The sequence below is a fragment of the Falco naumanni genome, chromosome 5 (assembly GCF_017639655.2).
Source record: "Falco naumanni isolate bFalNau1 chromosome 5, bFalNau1.pat, whole genome shotgun sequence".
Taxonomy (NCBI): Eukaryota; Metazoa; Chordata; class Aves; order Falconiformes; family Falconidae; genus Falco; species Falco naumanni.
The window spans coordinates 22,079,165-22,102,620 of NC_054058.1; the positions used below are offsets into that span (position 1 = coordinate 22,079,165).

The following is a 23,456-nucleotide window of genomic DNA, read 5'->3' on the forward strand; positions in this document are numbered from 1 at the left end:
TATATACTTGTGATCTGTGGTTTATAACCACCTACTGTATTATTTTGCTCCCTGATTAAATGACTACACTTTTAATAAATGGAAAGAAAATAACTCAGTGAGATTACAAACTGATTCTGAAAAACATTTCTCAAACTGTCATGGAAAGACACTTTGAAGCGTTTAAGTTCATAGCCACTCTTGGAATAAAACTCAAAACATTTTGACAAAGATTCATTTTAAAATACATTTTTAAAGGATGTAGACTCCCTGTATTAATTAACTTGCAGGGCTAATCACAAAGCTGAAGGAGATGAAGATTTACTGGGACTGCTGGAGGTCTCCTTCCATTCCCATGGGCAAGGTGAGCGTGCAGCAGGGCAGAGCTGCAGACCTTTGCAGGCTCCTCCATCACACACATTTAGAGGGTCAGACAGAAGCTGTAGCACTGCTCAGAAAACGGCCTTATCAGCATCTTGGTAACTGAGGTGTGGGCTAAACCCTCTGAATGAAGCCACATGCCGCTGATCCATTATAGCACAGAATGTGATGTGGGATCACACTCAATAAGGGTTTCAAGTAACAGAAAACTGCCATATTTTGGGGTTCAGGATTCTTGATCATTATAAACATGTCCCATGCAGCAGCACTAAAGAACTGTTGTCCATCCAAATCACAGATGGTCTAAATTACTGTTTACTCCCCGTGTTATCTTTTTTTATGGATGAAAAGCTAACTTCTGATTGTCTCTAAGCTTCCAGAAAGTTTAGAGTCAGTTTCTGCATTCATATGCAGGAATCTAAGGAAGAATTTATGCTAGTTTGATGATAATCATGTGTGTGAGCACTTTGCTTAACACAAATGGATTACAGCATGTGCCTAAATGTTATCGTGATATGGCACCATTTTGCCTCCTGGCACAAAAAAGGTCTCAAAAGGGTACAGCATAACTTAGAAGCTGGAACAAAGAATGGGACAGTCAGTCCAAGAAAAATACAATTTCAACACTATTGTGGTTTACTGCATACTTTCATTCCTGAACTCTGTGCTGTCACCCCACTCTGCATCAGCCACGTCCCTTTAGATTGCAGAAGGGCGCACCTACCGCTGTGCCCTGCAGCCCTGACCTGGCAGGGCCCTCGGGCACGGCGACCCCAAACAGCAGGATGATCAGCATTTTTGCCCTGGATTTGAAAAACTCCTGCTTCTGCCCCTCACCTCAGTGCAGTAGTGTTTTTCAAGCCTTTGACTTTCCTTTTGCTTCTGACAGGTCAGGGAGACCACAGACACGATGGTGCTGTTGCTGCCGCTCTCTTGTGATGCTGTCCAGGATGTCAGGGCAGTAGTGGAGCTTAACACCGTCACGGTCACATGCTGGGGCTTTTCAGTGAGCTCTTCTATCCATTCACCTGTGGGGCCTGGGACAAGCCCCAGAAGCACATGTAAACAAACCACTGCATTTGAGGGACATATGTCAAATCGTCCTTCTTTTACTGGACTATTTACTACGACAAGTGAAAGAGGCTGGACTGACAGTGTCCATCTCCGCAGCCCTGGGGCTGTGAAGATGGCAGCCCCTGGGAAACCGACTGTGGCTGGTGCTGTTTCACCTGTAGCAGAGCAGATGATGAGAGGAACATCACTGTTCGGCAATCCAGATGGCAGTATTCTCTGTGGCTTACCAGAAATCACCCAGCAGTATCTGCTTTGCTCCAAGGCAATGTTTAGAAGAAGTGACATCCAATAAAGCACAGATCATGCACAAATATTAAAGGATAAACACCCAATTTTTTTCACCTTTTCACAAACTAACATACCCTCGAAGTATACTACAGCCTTGAAGCGTGAAAACAAGTTCACAGAGGGTACCACAGTGAAGAATCTCATTCTCCATCAGACATTTTGAAGCAATTGGTAGAGAATACAGGTTTAAGTGTAGATAAAATAACAATTTTGAAAATAACTTCAGTTAGACTTGGTCAAAATTTCAGATTTCATGAAAAACATCAGCTTTTCTTGTCACTTTTAAGTGACGTTTGTGACAGCTCTTTCCTTCCTCCATGCAATTCTAATGGTACTTTATGTTTATTGAAAAAATAAAAAAAATGCCAGAGCAAGAATTTGGTGTAAGATGAGCCTGTAAGATTTGACAATCCATACTTCTATCTAGGCGCAAGAAAAATGTTGTCTAATACAAAGTGAATTTGACAGGATGAATCACTGACTGAGTGCTACAAGGATAAGATAAGGCTGAAGCTATGAGCAAAATTTATTCACACCAGCAGACCCACACCTACTTGGGTAAAAAGAGGAAGTCAATCATTACATTAATGTCTGGAGCCAGTGGATGTCTGCGTAGCTCTCACTATTCAGAAATCATTTCAGCATCAGCGTTAAGGGAACTGAGCTACCTCATGTCACAGTCCAAAGTTGTAGTCCCCACACAAAAAGCCTACTTGATGAGACTCATAAAGAGAAATGGAAAAGCAATTTCACCTTAATATTACTTGTGCACATCTCAGATTTGGCATACATATACATATAAAATCTATGTAAAATACTAAGGATCTGCGTTTGACAGAATAAATAAAGAGAACTGCCAAGAATCCTCATCTCGTTCTAAATGCCGGCAAAACTAACAGACAAAACCCCAAACCCCAAATAATTTCATGTATTAAATGAAAAATGAAAATATTTGTTACATTCCTGCAACACTTTAATACTTTATACCCAATGAGATTCAAGTTCATCATTAATCTAGCAATCCATACACCTATACTTGGGATTAACATTTTCTCTTTTCTCTCAGGTCTCTGTCTCCAGGTAGCAGACTTCATGGAGGACACTGTATTGCATATTTTTTAATGGCAATAAGTCGTATCTTGTAAACAGAATAAAATTTGGTACTAATAGCAACGCTACATAGTTTATTTAATATACTTGTATATTTGTATATACTCTAATGCTTTCCATATAACGAAGCCTCCTAATAACTATTCCTAAAGAAAACCAGAAGACAGTGAAAGTACAACAGCAAAGACCCTTTCTCACATGTGCTCTTTCCTCTTTTCTCTTTGTTTTCCGAGTATTGTTTCTTTCAACTCCAAAGTTTTCAAAAACACAGGAGGATAGTGGAATTCAGTTACATGCAGTCAAGTATTATGATGAATTTAAGCCTAAGTAGTTAGTATTTGTAAGTATTATGAGCTACTAAAGACACAATTTTTATTAAGAATTTACTTAAGTACTTGACTACATTTCCTTTTAATAGGAATCTTTCTACCAGCCTTAGCTACCCTGTCTTGTGGCGGCATTCACTATCCTCCCACATGTAGAATTGTGTACTGCTGCATGTATTCGCCTGTTCTCATTGTATGGGCATCTTGTAGGCTATACCTATTTCCTTTTGTAGAAAAAGGTACAAAAGTGACCATAGCCATCAGAGGGATAGTAATCTGAATTCACCAACACGTCTCACTTGCTAATCTAATCATGAGTTGTGATGTTATTTTACACAATAGTTATTACTTTTTTTACTAAATCTTCAGTTAAGAAACCCTTGGGTTCTACAGGGAAATAATAAATTACTTTTTCCCCTCTGAATTTAGCAGGCTGAACTATTTCATCTACTGTAATTTGCCCCGTGTACTCTCAGAGACCATGTAATTTCAGAGTTCAGTGTTTAATTGTGCAATTCCCACACTCTCAGCCTGAGATGCCCTTCATCCCTAACGTGGTACATACAGCCTCCAGGAGTAAGGAAGTTCAGGAATCTCTATAATCACCAATTCAATTCTCCGAATGAAATCCTCTCTTTGAATGATGCAAGAGGGGAACCTGTTCCAGTGAGACACTCCTGAACACTGAGCGACAACTCTATCAGTCACCTGCTTTCGGTTCTTAGCTCTGCCAAAATGGCAGGATGAAGGTTCATCCAGGCAGGATATAATATGTAACATATTTGCGCTACATTTCCTTCTCTAGCACACGGAATTCCGGAAGACAACACTCTTCTGATCCTGCAGCAGATGTCACAGCTGCCACAGTGGTCAAACTCTGCAGCACATTAGAGTTATATCAGTTTGGGAGAAAAAGGCAGATTTGTTGAGATACTTACTGATGTAAAAGCTAAGTGTTTTTGCTGATTGACTTCCCCGAACTTCACAAGAGCCAGAGGAGCTAAATGTCGTTACAGACAACTTATATTTTCCTGGTTCTTTCAGTTCAGCAACAAATTTGTGAGTGTCCTCACTTACTGTCAAAAATTCCGTAGAGTTCTCTAAATCGGGGGAAGAAAAAGTATGGATTAATTGAAATTTGCAAGGCTCCAGACACGGAGAAAATGATTTATACCAGAAATGCTAATACTGTTTCTGCTGTTGGATTAAAAGGTATCCAAAAGGATTGGATTTATGTGGGTAGTTTTATTTCTTGCCATCAGCACAAGAATAATTAATGACCAAGGCTGCAGTATAGGTGTAGAGGAACAATAAACCCAGGACAAATTTTCATTCTGTAGAAGGGATGATAAAATAGGGTTGCCATGAATGTGCAAGTGAAAAACAGCATGGTGTGGAAGAAACAGAGCTTCCAATTTTCTATCTGTTGCATTCTTATTCTGAAAGAAAAAGGAAAAAAAATAGTATTTGCTCTCAGTGTGAGAAGGCTTATAAAAACTGCCTGTCAGGAACTAAAATTCATTTGGACAAAACAGATTTTAAAACAGAGAATCTTTAAGCAACATGGCAACTTTCTTGTAGCTCCATCACTTGAGAAGTGTCCTCATTCTCCACCACAGCTTCCTTGTGGCTTAAAGAATATGTTTGGTAGTTGTCCTCCAAGACAACTGTCAGTCTGAATCTAGACTATGCTTTTTGTATGCCCCTTCCAGTCGAGGTGCCCCTGAAAACCTTTCTCAGTGGCAGGCAAAATTACATGGCATAACGTACCTTCTTTGTCTCAAATTTCTATCAGCTTATTTCTCCTTTCTCCAATACCAGAATGGATTTACGATAACTGCAGCATAAAGAGTGTGGCAATAGGTACAACAGTATAAATCTTGTTTAACAAAAGAGAATTGCAAACTGTGACTTACCCCTCCTCCCCTAATTTTATGACACCCAGCCAGAATTAGATACTGTTCAATGCAAGAAACTTCTCAAGAAGTACAGCAGAACTAACAACGCCCTCTGAAGCACAGTTCTAGGTTATTAATAATTTGTAGAGGAGGCGACCCATCAATGTAATTACAGAAAAGAGATATGAAAAGGGTATAAGGCTCTGTTTTACCTTCCCTTTCAATATTGATATGGAAACCATCAAATGCAGTAGGTGGCTTTGGTGGTAACCAGGTCAGCACCATTTGTACAGGAAGGAAGGAAGGGGGCTCAGGCATGAGTTTTCCCGACGTGTTGAGCTCATTGGCTTCGTAATCACTGGAAACTGCATTGACAAACTCCTCTTCACCCTCTGATGACTCAGCTTCATTAGACCACCAGTATGGCTGTGATGTGGTTTCATACTCAGTGCTGTTATAGCGGTAGTCTGGCCAGGCTGTAGATGTGTTCGCTGCTGGAATTTCAGCTGGGTTGTCAGAAAAATGACTAAGTTTTTCTTTCCTTATGATTTCTTGTGGTCCCATGAATGATTCTTCTGCAAAATTCCCACTGTGCTCTTCCCAGTTGTTTCTGTTGATGGGTACAATCTGAACAGAAATGTTTCGAGGTGGGTAAGGAACTAAAAGAGAAGCAAGCATTAGTCTTTTAATAGGTATGTTCTGTGCGCCTTTATGATGTGTTAATTCCTCAGAGAAATATTGTTCGTAGAAAAAAATGCATATAGGGACATTTTGAACTAACTTGTTAAGATTCTCCCATCCCTTATGTATACTTATAGGAGAAGTGAGTCTAGTGGGATTAAGGTGAGTGTAAATTCAGAGAAGAATCATGATTCAGGAACACCAGGAAGAAAAGCAGATGTGAAGTCACAGTAAATCAGACTTCAGTGCTATTACAGCAGCAAGGCAATGTGAGTGTAAATTTGTAACAGAGTATCTTCATTTATTTTATTGTGTCTTCCAGAAAGTACTTCTGTAGAAATGAATTGAAAAATATATGCAAAACTAATATATGGCATAGCTCATATTTAAGAAGTATGACCTTCACGTTGCTGTAGGGGTTTTCATATGCTTTCAGCAGTCAACTTTTCACAAGCATCAAACAACAGTTTAGATTTTAATATTTGTGAAAGCCTGATCTTAAAATCTGGGTCTCCAGAAGACAAGCTTCTGGCATGCAAAGAAGTTACTTCAACTTATGCCAGGAGGTGAACACACAGCATTTTGTCAGTCTCACTGTAACTGTCTGTCTGCCCTTACACACAGTAAGTGCAAACACTTTTGACTGGCACATTCCAACACACTGGTTTGTTCACCTCCCCTGTCCAAGCCATGGCCACTGATACAAAACCAGACACTACAGTCTCATTGAAGTTTGTGTGAAGAACGAGGCATGGGAGTGCAGCAGGAAAGAAAAATGCAATCTTGTTAGTTGCTTTCTTATGGGTCAGATCCCCAATAACTGTATTTAGGATCATACAGAACTCAGCTGGCATCAGTTGGCTTGGCTCTGTCCAAGGCAATGGGCCAACACCAGTGTATTCATCTGAAGATTTGGCCTTTTGATTTTACCACTGGCTCATTTCACTTCGGACCCCAGAAAATGTCTGTGGTCCAACAGATTAACAGAAAAGTTTTGGGCACCATCCCAGGACCAAATTAAATTAGTTCTGGATCCTGAATAAATGCAATTTTCAGTCTTTGCAACATTTCTCTCTTGGAAATTAACAGTTCATGCTTCAGGGCATAAACTGGCTGTCAAGTGGGGTAGCTATGACATTCTTCTCTGTGATAGAAAACTGCACAAGACGAAGGCCTTCTCCAACAGTTCAGCTATGATTCACTGGGCAAGGAGACAAACCAATATAGATAGATCAATAGTATGCTCAGTGCAGCTATTCCTGTGGCTTAAAAATTAACTCCTAGCACAAGGCCCAGGATATCTCATGTGAAGCAGAATTTATTTACTAAGAAGCAAGCTTTGTAACAGAAACTCTCATACAAATTTCCCTTCACACTCTGTTGTACACATATCCCTATGCACTAGCCACAGCATCCTGCTCCCATTCTCCTGGCCAGGAGCAGCTGCCAGGAGTGCTTCCACACAGACCCTCCGCTCTGTGGGATCAATCCCCTCCCCGCAGCAGAAAGCAAGGGACCCATACAGACTTGGAGCAAATGGTACTTAACGGTTTTCTTCACCTGTTCTGTGCTGTTTGGGCTCATGTTGGACCCCGCTGTATTCCACTAGCGTGCTTTTGTTGAAGGTTGCTTCCGATACCAACTGAAATGTGATGTTACTGTAGCATATACCTGGTAGCCAGTGATTGAAAACTGTTTTCCCTTTAAAGAAATCTGAAGAAGGTTTAAAAAGAAAAGAAGAAAGAAAAAAAAAAAAAAAAAAAGAGAAAAATCCATCAAATCTTCACTTCCTGATAATAAAACTGCAAATGCTGAACTGGCAGTATTTCAGATGTTTAAACATTGCTCAGCCTGGTCTGAGACACAACATTCTAATAATTCAGTTTGCCAACATCTCTCCTGGCTGTCAAAGCCACTTTGCTAAAAAAAAAAAAAAAAAAAAAAAAAAGAACAAAAAAAAAAAGCAAAAAAAAGCGCCCACTACAAGAAACATGAACTACTTTTCACAGGAAAGGGAACTGAATCTGGCAACCTGTTCGGTGTGACACACAGTATCTCAAAGAGCATCTGACAGTTTCTGCAGACTTTCAACTGCTGCACGAAGCCTCCTTGGTCTTCTGCTGACTGAGGCATAATGTTTGGGGTAGATGCTCAAAGGGCCATCCACCACACAAATGAGCACAAGCTGCAGTACTGAGACTGAGCTCACATCCACCATAAGTACACGTGTGGGCAGCAAGAAGTTGCTTAGGGCATTTTGGCTACAGGAAGGAGTGTGCAAGAGTATTAGTGAATCTCTTAATTCAGGATGACTTCTTTATTTATTAGCAGTTGCAACATTACAGGCCCTGGAACCATGCATTAGCTGTAGAAGACAAAAATCGCTGCTGGTATCCCTTTTGTTCTCTGGAAGGAGGTGACCTATATTTTGTGCTATGATCCGGAATCACCCCTCCTAACTTCTGGCATTTCACAGCATCGCAAATGTGATACCTAGCCCCACTCTGTACTGAAGCAGAGAGACTCCAAAATTTCCTCACCTCCTACTGGAGGTGCGTATGTCCCTTTGTTGCCTTTAGAGAGCTTACAGCAACCAAACTTCTACTTCAGGAGCCTTAATCCAGTGCCTAAAATTCATTCCAGCACCTACTGGACTGCTCAAAGGCATTTTCCTACCACTTTGCAATGTTAAACCATTGGGGTTTCAGGGCTCGGAGAGTATGCAGGTGCCTTTCTCACCTCTTAGGATGCTTTCCATAGGACAGTCCCATTCAAATCTCTGAGACAGATGCTATGCTTAAGCTATACTGCAGGGCAAAAGGGAGTTCAGTTATAAAGTAAATAAAAAAGAAAACGGAATTTGCCCGTTAAATTATTTAGATGGGTAGATTGGTTTTTTAAATTGTTTAGACTGTCTAGATTGTTAAATTGATTGCCCTTGATTAGATTATTCTAAGAAAATAGAAATTTATAATATGCAGCAGGGTTTATTAGCTCAGGGACAATACTGAATGCTACAGTAATGCACATAAAGTACTATACGGCACAGTACTATTAGTATTGTGTCACTGTATGGTGATACAGAAGTACCAGGTTAAAACCCTGCACCAGGAATCAAGCGCACTGAATGGCTTTCCCAGCTCTGGGGCACCCCAGAGCTCTCCTATCAGCTATTCACCAAAGGGGAAAACCTTGGCTAGAGGGTAGAGACTGGAAACTTTTTAATGTTTTTAACTGACACAGACTGTCATCCAGGGATTTCAGCAAGCATCTAAAAAGCAAAAACATATCTCCATCCTTCCCACTGAGTTCTGGGTCTCTTTCTTTCTTCCTTTGTTTTGGATTGTTTAGCAGCAGGGAAGATGAAAAAATGGTGGCAAGTCTTTTGGATTTTAGTATACATGCTTATTTGGAATCACCAGAAATTGGGGATCCCTTCCCAGGTTGATTTCAGAACTGATTAAAAAAATCCAGACCACCTAGTCTTTCTCTAAAATCCAAAAGAAAGGAGGCATCACTAGAACTAGGATGGGAAGCAGGTTTAAATCCAAAGTGAACCAACAGCTCAATTTGAAGACCCACCTCTTACTTCACGATATAAAAGTCATTATATAAAGAGACACATTACCAGAAATATAAATCATGATAACGAATGCATGTCAAACCCACACCTAAGAACACTGTTTAAAATGTTTCCAGCAGAGTTAACAATAAGTTTTAGCAGAAGAGTTTCCTCCTACCTTTGTACAGCATTGTTCGGTAGTCTTTTCCTTCCCAATAGCTTATATTTACCCTGGTAAAAACATTGTACTTCTCTGGGTACTGAATTTCAAACAACACTCCTGTTTCTGGAGATGGTTTGTAATCATAGATAGAAACACTGCTCACAGGAAGGGGTTCTAAAGGATATACAAATAAAAGGAAAAAGGAAAGGAAGGAGCAGATTAATAGGCAAACTGAGTTCTTCACACATATACACCACCAATGAAACGAACTGTTTTGCTAGGTATAGCACAGGCACTCTCAAATCTACCAGATGATATTTGGGGCTTCACAGAGATCTGGGGAAAAGACACCTGAGATATTGTCAAAGCCAGGATTCCTGTGTTTCCCCCCAGAGTAATTTATGTTCTTGACACTTAAACTTTAAAAGAAAAAATTCCTTACTTGCCATAAAAATTAAGGTTGATATAGCAGTTATTAATTAAGCATTCACAGTCATCACCCCAGAAAGATTTTCATTTTTAATACTTGCGAATCATGTAGAAGTGCCCCAACAAAACCAACAACACACTTGAAATTGCTCATAACCTTGGCATAAACGTGAACTTTTAAGATTAGCTGAGAAGCTTATCCATGTAACGGCCAAAGAAAGTTACCCGAATGAAGATTTTCTATTTTGATATGCATTCATTTCTTTATTTCATGGGTAATTACACACTCCCCATTCCTACATCTGAGGGCCACCCTCTTCAACATATTTATTTACATCAAACTTCTACAAAATACAGCAGTACCATTACCCTTATTTTACAGATGTGGAACTGAGGTACAGAGAAGTAAAGCGGTTTACTGGAGAGCACAGGGGAAGCATGTACACAGAAAGGAGTTAAGTGAGGCACTGCCAATCTAGTGCTCTGAACTCTGAGCTGAGTGGGCTACAAAAATTAAGAAAAATACACTGTGTCCTGTGATGTGGCATCTAGATCAGTGCAGCTCCATCAGCTAAGGAAAGCTGTGTTAATTCACTGCAGCCAGGAGTCTAGATAGTTGCTAACAATATGAGAGTCAGTTTTATTCAGCCTCCTTTATCCTCACACGCACAAAGAAAAATTTAAAAAATTGTCTTTTGCTTGATGCTCTCCTGAGCAAGAAAAAAATTATAGCAACCCAAATATACATCGGGGTTAAGAGGGCCAAGCAGATACTGAAAGCAAGGTTATAGCGTTAGATGAAATTTGTTATACTAAACATATTTTAATAGCTATAGTTAAGTCTACATCCTTATAAGTATTATCATGTTGATTTAGTTCTGCACACTGTAGGGAACAGATTGAAAAATTCAGGCTGTTGATTAGCACGGCTTTAGAGGACACATTTGAGTTCAAAGTTCTGCTGCAGTAGGCCCTGGAGAAAAACTAATAAAGTATTTTTCCCCAAAGAGCATATAATCACAATGGGCAAGAGAAATTGTAGATGAAAGGGAAGAGCAGTATCAGTTTCAAAAGTGGAATTATCCCACAGAACGTGGAATAAGTTATTCAAAGATAGAAAAGCAAGACCGTAGTGGAAGTGAAAATTAAGTCCCAATTAGTATTTTCAGTAAGCATGGTATTTTCACCACAGTATTAAGTTTCCAGATGTGATGAGAAGGGGAGAATTAAAAACAACTAAGAACAAAAGCCACAGATGCAAACAGAATCTTTCCCAAAGTCTTAAGAAAAATTCATATTGTCATTCTTAACTTTGCCAGAACATGGGAATGCAAAGGTGCAGGATTATTAAAATACTTCTCATGGCAAAGATGCTTTATTAGATAAATATCAGTTTATTTGTATGCTAACCATTTACAAATAGAAACTTGCAATCTCACAGACACTAACAGTAATAACTTCAGTGATGGGATCTGTGAAAATTTTGTTGACAATTCATGATAGCCTAGAAATAAATCAGAGTAAAGCAGAACATGGGGAACAAAGCCTACCCTCTTCTTTCTGCTGAGGCTTTTCCTATCACTTATTCTGAAATAAATACTTGACCTGACTATCCACATGACCAGACGGATCGTATCACAGCTGACACAGCACACAATAGTAGTTTAAATGTCAATAACAACCTCTAAATAGCGCAACGCTTACATGCAGTCATCTTTCATGTTAGCGGGTGCGCCCTGGGCTTTCTTCTGCTATCTCATTCACATCTGAGGTCTCCTTATTTCTGAAAGAATTACTGAAACTTCCTTATGCCAATGATTAAATTACCCCATTTATTCCTTCCTACACCAAATCAAATAAAGGATGGAAGTTATATTCATTTTTAATCCAAATGATTTTTCCTCCTGATGCTTTGATTTAATTAACTAATAATTGAATTAAGCAGCAGCCACCACAGACTCTCCTTCTTGTTGTTATCTTCCGCTTACTATCCTCTCCTTGCTCACGGCTGATGTTAGCAGAGTAGCATGAGTGATATAATGCGTTTTAAAGATTCGTCCATTATCTTACTTCCTTTGGCACCAAAGCTTCACATCAAAAGCTATTTGCACACTGTGAAATTAAAAGGACACTCAGCAGATAAAAATCATGTTCCGTTTTTCACTTACTAACTGCTCCTAGGGTTATTAAACTTACAGAATACAGAGTAAAATGTCACTCTTCACTATCTGTATCTAGAATTCAGAGCATAAACAGTCTGGCCTTTTTATATTACAGTGTTCAGTACTTAGGATCCAGCTTTTCACAGATTTCACTGTTTCTAAAGAAATAGCCTAAATAAAGTGTAATATAATACTTCAGAAAACTTAAACCGTTATAAACACTCTGCACTACATTGATGTCTGAAGTCATATTACAGAAAAGACTTAGAGCATTTCAGTGTCTCTCTAATAGCATGTTTAAGGTGCTTATTCATGTACAGTCTTTTCTTTTTAGACTTGCAGATTATATTAAATGCACAAGCTTGCAGGATCAAGACCTAAATTTGCCTTTTTTCTTAGTGTCTCAGAATTTGCTGCTCCTATAGCAACGGCTTTCCCATTATAGCTGTTTATGGGAAACTTCTGTGTGACTCCTGGATGTACAGCATTTTGCATTTAGCACATAGCTTGCATTATACAAATATCAAGATATAGCATAATGAATGCAGCTAACCTCTTCCTCAAATGGATGCTAAATCCTCCATTAATGCATCCAATTTGTGACAGACACATTAACATTTGCAATTCAGGGAGGGGAGGGGGGGGAAGTACATTGAAAATAAGTATCATATTCCAGTCCAAATCAATTTGTTTTTAATATTTGCAGATCAAGTCACTCTACAGATTGAATTAATGATTGATTAATGTGGTAGGTTAGATGTAGTATTACACGTGGGTGGCTGAAATGGGACTGAGATCAACTCTCGCTTCCCACGCTCAAACCCAAATTAATCATGATTTAACTTCATATCATGACTTTTATAAAAAAGAAGGCCCATAAACGGAGTGACTTAACTCCCATGGGTAATTCCCTTGATTCATATGAAGATGTTGTGAATTATGTCATTTTCTTCCCAGGATGACTCTATTTACATATCTACGTATTTACTGAGAGTAAGTCACAGCCAGGATAAAGCTGCCACTATGCTATGAACTTTAGGGATTGTTTCATCTCTTGCTAAAAAGCAACCATTTCTGTGATTAAAAAGCTGCTATTTAATACTTCAGGTACATAATGATAACGTTTATGTCAGGTAATAGAGATACCATGTGCTATTGCCTAAGAAAGGGGAATGTAAGTGAAAGTAGTATCTGAGCAATGATGGTATATAACGCAATTTCTAGATGTCCACACAAGATGACAAATAAAAAGACGATACACAACACTACACTAAAAGACAACAAACTGAAAAATCATGTCACAAGAACAAAGGCCTATCTATTGTTCTTGAACAGATTTAGGCCAATATTTTAGACCAGTCTTCTAATGGAAATTATAGCAGGAAATCATATGATTGCAGTTCTTTTTGTTTCTTTGATTCTGACGGGGGTGGGGAGGAGGGGGTGGTGTTCCCTTAAAAAGGGGATAACATGATTTGTTTGCTGGGGAAAGCTGAGCACTAATGGATCTCGAAGTTCTTCTGAGTTACGTTTCAAAATTAGGGCTGCCATGGATAACCAGCCTTTTTAAAGATGTGCCATGTCATCCTTTAAGGAAGAAGAACACAAAGGGCTTAAGTTTTACATTTCATCGGAGAAAAAACTCTGAAGCGCCTACTTCAACAGCTCTGATCTGTTAATGAGCCAGAGGAAAGGACCTGACCTGCTGAATCACTTCCCGCAGCATCTGGCACAATGACAGCCAAGCACTAACCAGGTCTCTAACGCCAATCACCTTCTGGGAGCTGAAGAGATCAGAGTCCCAGGCAGCAGGCCCAGTGGTCTCTTGAGAAGAGTATTTTTTTGTGGAAGACACAGAGGCAGAACTCTCCCTAAAGGGAATACATTTTACAGTGATTTATGTAAGGAATCATGAGCTTTCGAAACAATGAGGCATTTACCAGTCAAAACTCTTACTAATCATAAGCTAAAATAAAAGTCAGGCAGAGCTGCTCTTAATTACCCTCAGAGATCCTGATTTCTCCAATTCCCAGCAGAGATACATTCTTCCTACAGCACACAATAGCTTTTCAATGTACTGCTTTCCTCATTCCTTCAAATGTACAAACAATTTTTCCTTCACAACAAAAAGAAAAATTGACGGTGACTTTGAAAAAAAAAAAGGAGGCTATATGGGTATGAGTCACCCTGGGAAGAATAAAACTAGGCTTCAAGCTGGGAAAATGGAGGATGAGTGAAAACTTCAGTCACTGATTTTACATCTGTGCTCTTTATTTCTCTCATTAAGTACTTTAAAACCAATTAGTAATGAGGTGGAACTTTCTTGCAAATATTGCAAAACACTAAATTATATAAATTCTGGAGTCTTCACTCCTCTTGAAAAGCATATTGCAACAAACAGCTCATACTTTGCATTATTACAACAGTCTGGACTACAGAACCTAAACAAGGAAACTCTATAGTTTGTGGTGTTTTGATTAACATGAGAAAGCTCTGAAAATGTTCCAGTCAGAGACAAGGAGAAAATAAACTGTTCAGTCTGGCAGAGAAACCCAAATTGACAATGGAAACCTCAAACGGTAGTGTACATACATGCACACATATAATGTTAAGATATTTTATATTTTATGTACATATTTATGCACACATATATCAATATGTATTTCTATTTACACATATATAATTATATAGGCATAAATATGTAATGGATAAGATGTAATTTGGTTAGCTTTTAAATCATCTTAATTCCTGTTGAGGAATCTTTTTTTTTCTGGACAGAAACCTTTGAGGAGCAAAACAAAAACCTTCTCTGACTTAAATGGGATGAAGTTCCAACCCGTGATCAGACATACCTTTTTCTTGCCAATATGCTGAGAAGCAGCACATCGCTGAGGGATGTGAAGAGAGGAAAGGAAATGTCATCAAGATATACCATCGGAAAGCAGAGGTCTTTCATGACTCTCACTGAATTTCTAAGTAGGCAATCTCTTTGAAGGACCTTGCTCTCGCTTTGACATGCACAATTTGGATACACATTGCTCTGTGTGAAACTCAGATCTCTAGCATATGGCCAAGCAGAAAGACTGCATCTTCCTGCCCAGGCTCCTTTTGCAGACATCAGGAGATCCCAGAAAACTATTGTGAAATATCAAAGTACAGCCTTGGGAATAACCACATTGGCATCACTGGCTATATCCCCCTTCATTTATCTTGTGGCAGCCTAATGAATGGGGCCAATCTGCCACCGGTAAAGCTCTCCTGATACCAATGAAATTAGAACAGGAATTAATTTGGTCCTGGAAGCTAGTTGTAATGTGCCATTTTTTCATGTCTAAGATTTAGATGGAATAAATTAGATAGTTATACGTCTTTGCATGGTTAAAATAAACTAAGAATGTTAAACAGGCAGAGAGACCATATGGCATGAAGAAAAACACGGATCTATCCTAATTATTGTCTGCCAAAAACACCATGTTAATTAATAGCCAGAAAATGATGTAAAACAGGCAGTGGGCAATACCAATGAAAGGAGAAACAAAGAGAAAAAAAAAAGAAAGAAAAAAAAAAGGAAGAGGAAAACCAATTATCACCTCATGCAGTTTTGTGGGGAACCCAGTGGTCACTACACGAGTTTTAAGATCTCTTCTCAAAAGCACTGTACTGAAATATACCTCAAAAAGCCCAGCCTGCCACGCTGTCTTTTCATTCAAAATTTACTTTCAGTCCTGTAGCCCTGTGCTCCAAAGGACGAGCTATGTTAGCAGCAGCTGGGGCTGCTACAGGAGAGCCAGCGCTCCTCGGGCTGCCTGACAGAAAGTGCTGGGAAGGGGGCTGGGACCCTCCCTTGTGAAGCTCCCAGTTTAGAGCATCCTTCTAGTCCTCAGTACAGCATCCCTCAGCACTGCATGCGAGAATGCCCTTCCTTTCCCATGAACCCGGATCTCCTTCTGTTGAGGCAAAACCAGTGACGTTCTCTGTTCCCTTTTTGTTCCACGAGCTCCCCAGGCAGCGCTGGCCGACTGCCAGAATCATGGGTCCTTCCAAGGTCCAAATGAGCAACATGGGCCACAGCAGGAAACCCTGGAGTACTGCCGGTGCACCCAGATAAGATGGGTGGTGAAAAGGGGTGGGTTCCTTTCCATCAGAAAGAACACCATCAAGCCCTGGAGGAGGTGGAGTGACATGGGATGTGCCCCTTGGAGCAGTCAGCCTCACGCTTTTCTGGCAACACCTTGTGGAAACCCCCTGAGCCAAAAATGGGAAGCCTGGGCCTGGCTTTGATGGACTGAGCAACACTGGCTCCCTTCTTCCTTCAGAGACCCCTCCTGCAGGAGCGTGTGCTCCATCTGCCATCCTGGATCACACCTTGCCCTGCTACCAATGACCCTTCTGGGCTCTAAAACTCAAACCAGCAACGAGCCCTGCTGCACAGCCACAAGTGCAGCATTCAAAACCCATTGGAAATGCACAGTGAGGCATTTTTTTTCTGTTGTATGTAACACGCAGTGCTTCCATTATTTTCTTTTAAGAAAACAAACAAACCATAAAATAGGAAATTGGATTAGCATTACTACTTTGCCTGCAAGGTTAAAGCAGTCAAAGAAAAGAAAATTCAGGCTGCTCATGAACCCTTAAACTGTTCACTACATATAGATGTTGCACATATGCCTCATAAAAACTTGCATTACCCAACAACATGATACCTTTCCCATGGGACCTGTCATGGTTGTCCTTATCAGGGCACAACTTGAGCACGCATGGGAAGGCTGAAGAATGTATAGATCAGGGGTCCTCAAACTACAGCCCGCGGGCTGGATACAGCCCCTCAGGGTCCTCAATCCGGCCCCCGGTATTTACAGACCCCCCCCGCCGGGGGTTGGGGGGGAAACCAAGCAGCCGCAGATGACTGCCTGCCACTGCATCCGCGCGCTGGCCCCCTGGTTAAAAAGTTTGAGGACGCCCGGTATAGATCATGCAAAATCTGGTCACTCCTAACGTAAGGCACCTCACTCAGTAACATATGAGGCTGCTGTAACATGCTTTGCATGTTATTACAATGGATGGTATTTCCTCATTGATAAAATAAAGTACACAAAATCATAATCATTCCTCATCTGCAAGTCAGCTAAAACCGTCCATAGATTCCAAACGGCCATTTAGACCGAAACAAACAAACAAAGCCACAAAAAGCCCACCAAACCCTGGCAATCAGTTTTACTGCATCCAAATAATTTTTTTGTCTGTCTTTTCTTGAATCTGTCTTCCAGATGAAGAAATCATCTTATATACTACAAATTGTTTTCGAGTTGGCACATGGAAACAGCTCTGGAGTGACGGCAGAGCCAAAAATACGGCAGGAATCACATAGAAATCTGTGGTGTTTTGCGTGATGACAGAGCAAACAAAATCACACCTCTCCCCCAGGTCAAAGCACCTGGAGGTAGTAAGAGACAGAATACTACAAATACAGCCTCCATCACAAAAACCTTGAGCTGTACTGGCCTGGCTGAAACACACGGGTTTGGTGACTACTATCTGCTTTCCAAGTTTTGTACTGCTTCAATACATTAGCAATCAAAGAACTTTGGTATAGCATTTAAAACAGAATACACCCCACCAGGTAACAGGAATGCTTACACTGAAATGTCGCTCAACATTCTCTATAGCTTTTACTAAATTTTTGGAACTCCTGGTTCAAAGGGTTTACAATGAACATCTGGAAAGGAGATTCATCCACCACACTTATTTCTGTATGTTAAACTTCTCCAGTCAGTGTTCAGGAAGGGACAGCTCGGGGAAACCCACAGCTGTCCCCTTCTTCTTGCCCAGATGTGAATTTCATTCACAAGACTTCTCAACACATCTTCCCCACTGTTCTCACACAGGGATTCATCATACACATAAGGAGGACATTGAAAACAAAAAAACCACACCCAACCTCCTCCACAAGAACTTCTGGGGAAAAAAAAAAAAAGACCACACACAAAGAGAAGAAAAAGAAGAAAAAAAGAATAAGTTGCTACTTACTGGTTAGCACAGTGATTGATCTTGCTGACTTGGAAACCATATTTGAGTTCACTACCAACAGAGTTACTATGTAATATAGGCCATGGTATTTGGCATTAAAAACCACTGGGGCAGGTAAAGTGCTATTGAATTCTTCGAACTGGAAAAAGTAGTTCTTGGATTCTCCGGCTATCTTCACAACATATACAGAGGATGAGCTCACCACATCAGATGCTTCCAGGGAGACAATTATACAATTGTCTTCTCGGACAGTAACTTGGAAAGGTTCTGCATTCTACAAGACAAAAATAAAGACTTTGCTGAAGTAAAATCTGTTATTTCATTTCTACCTATTACCCTTGGTATTCATAGGATACTCACATTGCATTTGCAATAAAGTTACGTTTCATATTCTGCAAGAGAGTTAACATCAAATCACAGCAATTATTCCAGAATACAATTCACAGTCAGCCAAAATCCACAGGCATCTGATTATCAGGCCAGTCTCTTTGCAGCAGAGGCTGGTTCCTGCCATGTGCTTTCTGATGCTCTGGCTGTTCCATCCCTTATATCCTTAGGAACAAAGCCTCCACCATTCTTTCCTGATGGAAGGTGAAGTGGAGCAGAAGAAGGATGAGATTAAAAAGGGTATCGGGGGCAAGAGGATTTCCAATAAAGCCACAAAGCGTAAGTAATTTAAATCCCCAAAAAGAGATGATTCAATCAAAACTCCTTTATCTTGCAGAAACAGGATCATATGTTCTTCAATGCAATATATTTTGAAAGACTACAACTGAAGAATAATTTTTGGCATTGACTAAGCTTTTCCAAATATGCCTATTCCAGCAAGTACCAGGTGATAAGCAGTTCTCAACACTACATCCATGGCTTCGCTTGGCACTTTTATTCCCTAAGCTACACCATTTCATTTTCAATATTTCTTTTATTAGTGGTAGAGAGAAAGGAGCAATTTAACCTTGTTTTCATATATCATGAGCATGTTAAGTCACTGCCAGCTGAAAACACTTTCCTTTTTATTAATTGCAAACGAGCTGTCAGGAAGAAGCACTTGTTCTCTACAGGAATTTCAAAACAGATTCATGGTAATTAATGAGAAGGAAAAGTTCAAGCTTACATTAAGAGTTGCCTTTTTGTTTATTAGGCCACATGGCTGCTTAGAATTTTTTTACCCCAGTGAAAACTGTAATATCTGATATTTTCAGTTTCCACCTCTACAGTACTTTTTTCTCCTTCATATTTTACAGGCTGAGAGCTCTATTTGGAGTGCAGGGTGGACAACCGCGGATAGTCTGCAATTTACTCAGGCAAGTTGTTTATGTACCAAAGAGCTAAGCACCTCCTTCAGAGATTAATTCTAGCAGCTTGGCTACCTCCTGTCTGTTTACTTGTAGTTTTGCTTAGTGGGGATTCATCTATGAGAATAATCTTTTTTGGATTTATGCTGCAGGAGCCAGGCTCCTATTTTGGAATTCATACATATGGTGTTGCCAACTCCTGGCATTCAAAAAAACCCAAAACCAAACCAACCAACCAACCAACCAACAAAACCCCCAAAAAACCAACCCAAGGACAAAGAACTGGTTCTAGGAGTGTCAGATTTTAAATAACAGTTTGCCTTTGCATACACTTATTCTTTTATCTTTGGGCTTTGAGTTTTCATAGTGTACTTAAGGTCATATCAGCCAACTGGCAAAACCATAGGCTTGAGAAGAAAGGACCTAAGCAAACCCACTCATCTAACCCAACCTGAGAACAAGATAACAAATGTCTAATAAGTCCAGCCCAAATAGGATAACCAGTCTAGACAGCTTCAAGTCTGAGATTACTAATAGAGGCAGTGCAACTTCAACTGCTGGTTTGAGGTTTGCTTTGATTAGTCTTTTTAAAAGTGACTTCTACGTTGCTGAAACGATACAAGCCAATGTTATCAATGGATGAATACTTTGGTGTGGAAGTCTGGGTAATTTTTCACAGATGGCAGAGTGATTTCTCCAAAAGGTTTACAATGTAAGACTACAATTATGCAAAAGCTTCCGTGTGTTTTCCTTAGCCTCAGCTAAATTCAACAGGCTTACCCCTGAGTAGATCAAAATACCGCATTTCAAGTATTTGTATTTTGCCTTAAATCCTGATCCAGAATTTGGATCCACATAGATTCAAATCTTTAACTGGGGATTAACGTCTAGATCTGGTCAAACCCAAGAAGAACTTCTCATATCCTTCTTCCTCTCCATTCTCCCTGCACTAAGAACGTGTGGAATGATTCCTACTTCAGGTCCCCTGGCATGGGAAGGCAGGAGAAGGAATGTACCCACAGACTGGCTTTCCAGAAGGCATGTGCATTACTTTATCACAGAAAGCATGGCTGTCTTCCAGGACCAAGCAAGGAAAGACAGACCTGCTTCAGCAAGGTTGTTTCTACATATTAAGCTTGAAGAGCACATACAATCCTGTAAAGTCAGTGGGTTTTGACCTTCCATAGACTTGCATCTGAATGATTCACTAGAGGAAAAAGAATGGTGTTAACTCTAAAATTACTCTAGCCTTCCCTCAGCTTTGCCACTAAATTGTGTAGTACTAAGCCAACGTGCCTACCTTGCTATGAAGGGATAGATGAAAAAGCCCAACAAATTTATATGTGCCAACAAACAGTTCAAAGCAAATTCCTTCTGTCTGGTGGTATTATAAATCATTTGTGATGTTAATCAAGTACAGCTGGAAATTAAGCAAATAATTACAGAGTTATAGACATTCCTAGCATATAATTAGATGCTTTCAGAGACTGCTCATATGGGGTGTGATTTCTTGCATGGGTATTGTATTAACCATGTTGAAGACCATAATTTCATTTTTCCCCTCGCAATGTTTTGTTGAATTCACAGCAAGTACCATTCATCACATGATCCACTAACCTTCTTCAATAGTTCCCACACAATTAGCATAACATGTCTCTGCTAGCAAAATACATGGAAACCTCTCAGACATATGCTGTTGTTACCTATGACAAAACCTAGCTGGGGAAAAGAACTTTTTCAGGGTCCCTTACCTCCTAAGCATGTGGGGATTGTGAAATGGTAGCCTCCCTCCTTCACATGCCTGTGTCCAGATGCTTTTGAAACACTGCTGCCATGATGCACAGTCATTTTTTGAGCGACATCTCTTTAGCAGTTGTGTGGCTTATCCCATGCCTGCACCCACCTGCATAACGCATCCCTCTCTTGAGTGGTACCTATTCTTTCCAGTGATTAAGCAGCCCTCTTCCACACACCTGTACACACCCAGGCTTTTAAACTGCTGCAAGCACGGGACACATGCTTTGTGGGAGGCATCTGTTTATTATCTACTGACTCCTGAAATAATTTTTATCCTTTTTAAGGTTTGGTTTATACAATGAAGTGGCAGATAAAGGATGAATAAAAAGGCTTGGCAATTAACATGTCATAAGATGCGATCACTTACCTCCTTTGGGATATGGATTTCACTTTGGCAGTGTTTTAAAAGAACAGACCATTCTGGGCATCCTGTTCTCTGTGTTGTATGAGGTGAGGGTTACCAGCCAGCATTGGGCTTGTGATTTTGAGAAGGAAGCTAGGGAAAAACCTGAGTATTTTCCTGAGCACCGCTGGAAGTGACAAACATGCCCCACTTAACTAGATTGTAAAGCCAGTGTGTCTTAGGACTGACAGCATCAGTATGGTAAATACACATTTCATTACTTCTGGTCAGCTACCTCCAGGATTTAATTTGCTGGTGTCACAGCTTGAGCGGCTGTTTCATGCCTGTGGGGAAATTTGGCAGGGCTTGCGCATTCAGAACCGAATGATTAGCTCCAACTTCCTTCCTAGTTTATTATTACAAGCTCGTGCCACGATAAAGCACTTAGGAAGGAAAAAAAAAAAAAAAAAGGGCGGGGGGCGCGGAGGGCGCGGAGTAAATCGCACAATGTGATGCCTGTTCACAGTAATTTCCAGCTCAGAGATGAGTCATGCTGGTGCAATTTCCAGCCAATAACCAGGTCCCAATTAAAATAAAAAGGAGGAGGAGGCAAGGAGATATACAACATGTCAAATAAAAAATATTCACGGTATATAAATGAATATAAAAGAGTAAAATAAATGGTGTGCAGCAGAGCTCAGACTTCTCTGTTCAGAAGTCTGTATCCTCAGTTTATTTCCTTATAACAGTATGAGTTTTATACGTGAGGAAGAATTCAAAGTTTCAAAACAGCTACTAATTTTATGTACTTCAGCTTTTGAATGTCTCACTGAAACACATTGGGCCAGAACTCAATTCTCAGAAGTGCTAATAGTTACATGTTCTGCTGACTTTAAGAGGAGCTGTGGATGCTCATTGGCTCTGCAAAATTAAAGTACTGGTAACTGCATCGTGTTATCTAATGCTAGACAAGTGGAACTAAGACCCTGAACAGATCTGACTTCTGTCAGCTCTTATAGAGTAAATCCTGGAGTATCACAGAGTTTTCAAAGTGGGCATATGAAACCCCAATGCACCAGTAAATTTTAAAGCCATGAGGATCTATTTTTATGATCTATAGTTATGATCACCTACTGTATAATGGTGGTCAAAAATAACATTAATGCAAGTATTACAAGACAATATTGAACGGAGCTCTTGCATGAAATACCGGCTATTTTTGTGAGTGATTCTGCTATACTCAGATATATTTTGTTCCAGTGGCCAATAATGCTAACTTCATATTAAATCACATGATGACTCATTCTCACCAAGACTTATTTTACTTAATTTTAGGTGCTTAAATGGAATGACCAAGAGCCAGGGTGACCTTTTCAGACAGAGTACCTGTGGATTCATCTGAGATCTGAATCACTTCTGCAAGTGCACTGAACAGCCAAAGGGCCCACGCTCCTGGCTCAGGAAAATTCCTGCAGCTCTCTGTCACTGGCTGCAGTGAGTCCAAGCCTTATAACAAAGACAGGACCGGGATCCACATTTCAGGATCTTGTCCTCTGCTTTATTCTTGCAGTGGTACCTCCACAGAAAGCATGTAAGAAATCTCATAAAATAAATGATGTTGCAAAACATGCAAAAAAATCATGTCATGGTATTTTTGCACCAGATTCCTAATGTATGTTTTTCCTCCAACAGTAACAAACTATACTAAAGAACAATTACAATAAAAATGGTAAACATTAATTTTATTCAGAAATTGGAATTTTACCTCCAATAAATCTACTATGCACTTGTTGCAAATTTATTGTTTCATGTAAGTCAATGCTCAGGGAACAGAGTCAAATTCTGGCCTTTTTAAAGTGGTTTACTAATATATTTTATAAAATACTCTCTCTCTCTCTCTCTCTCTGCAGGCTAGAGACTTCACAGTTTTGGGATGAACCC

At 40.0% G+C, this 23,456-nt stretch overlaps 1 protein-coding gene across 1 annotated transcript in view; it reads right to left on the reverse strand.

Annotated features, from left to right (window-relative positions):
* Positions 1-23,456, reverse strand: part of PTPRO (protein tyrosine phosphatase receptor type O) — a 155,324-nt gene that overhangs the window by 49,237 nt on the left and 82,631 nt on the right. The window contains exons 2-7 of the mRNA XM_040594612.1: positions 18,081-18,354; positions 9,478-9,636; positions 7,298-7,450; positions 5,269-5,715; positions 4,097-4,258; positions 1,198-1,397 (exon numbers count right to left, since the gene is read on the reverse strand). Of these exons, the coding sequence (XP_040450546.1) occupies positions 1,198-1,397; positions 4,097-4,258; positions 5,269-5,715; positions 7,298-7,450; positions 9,478-9,636; positions 18,081-18,354 (1,395 nt within the window). The remainder of the gene's footprint in view (positions 1-1,197; positions 1,398-4,096; positions 4,259-5,268; positions 5,716-7,297; positions 7,451-9,477; positions 9,637-18,080; positions 18,355-23,456) is intronic.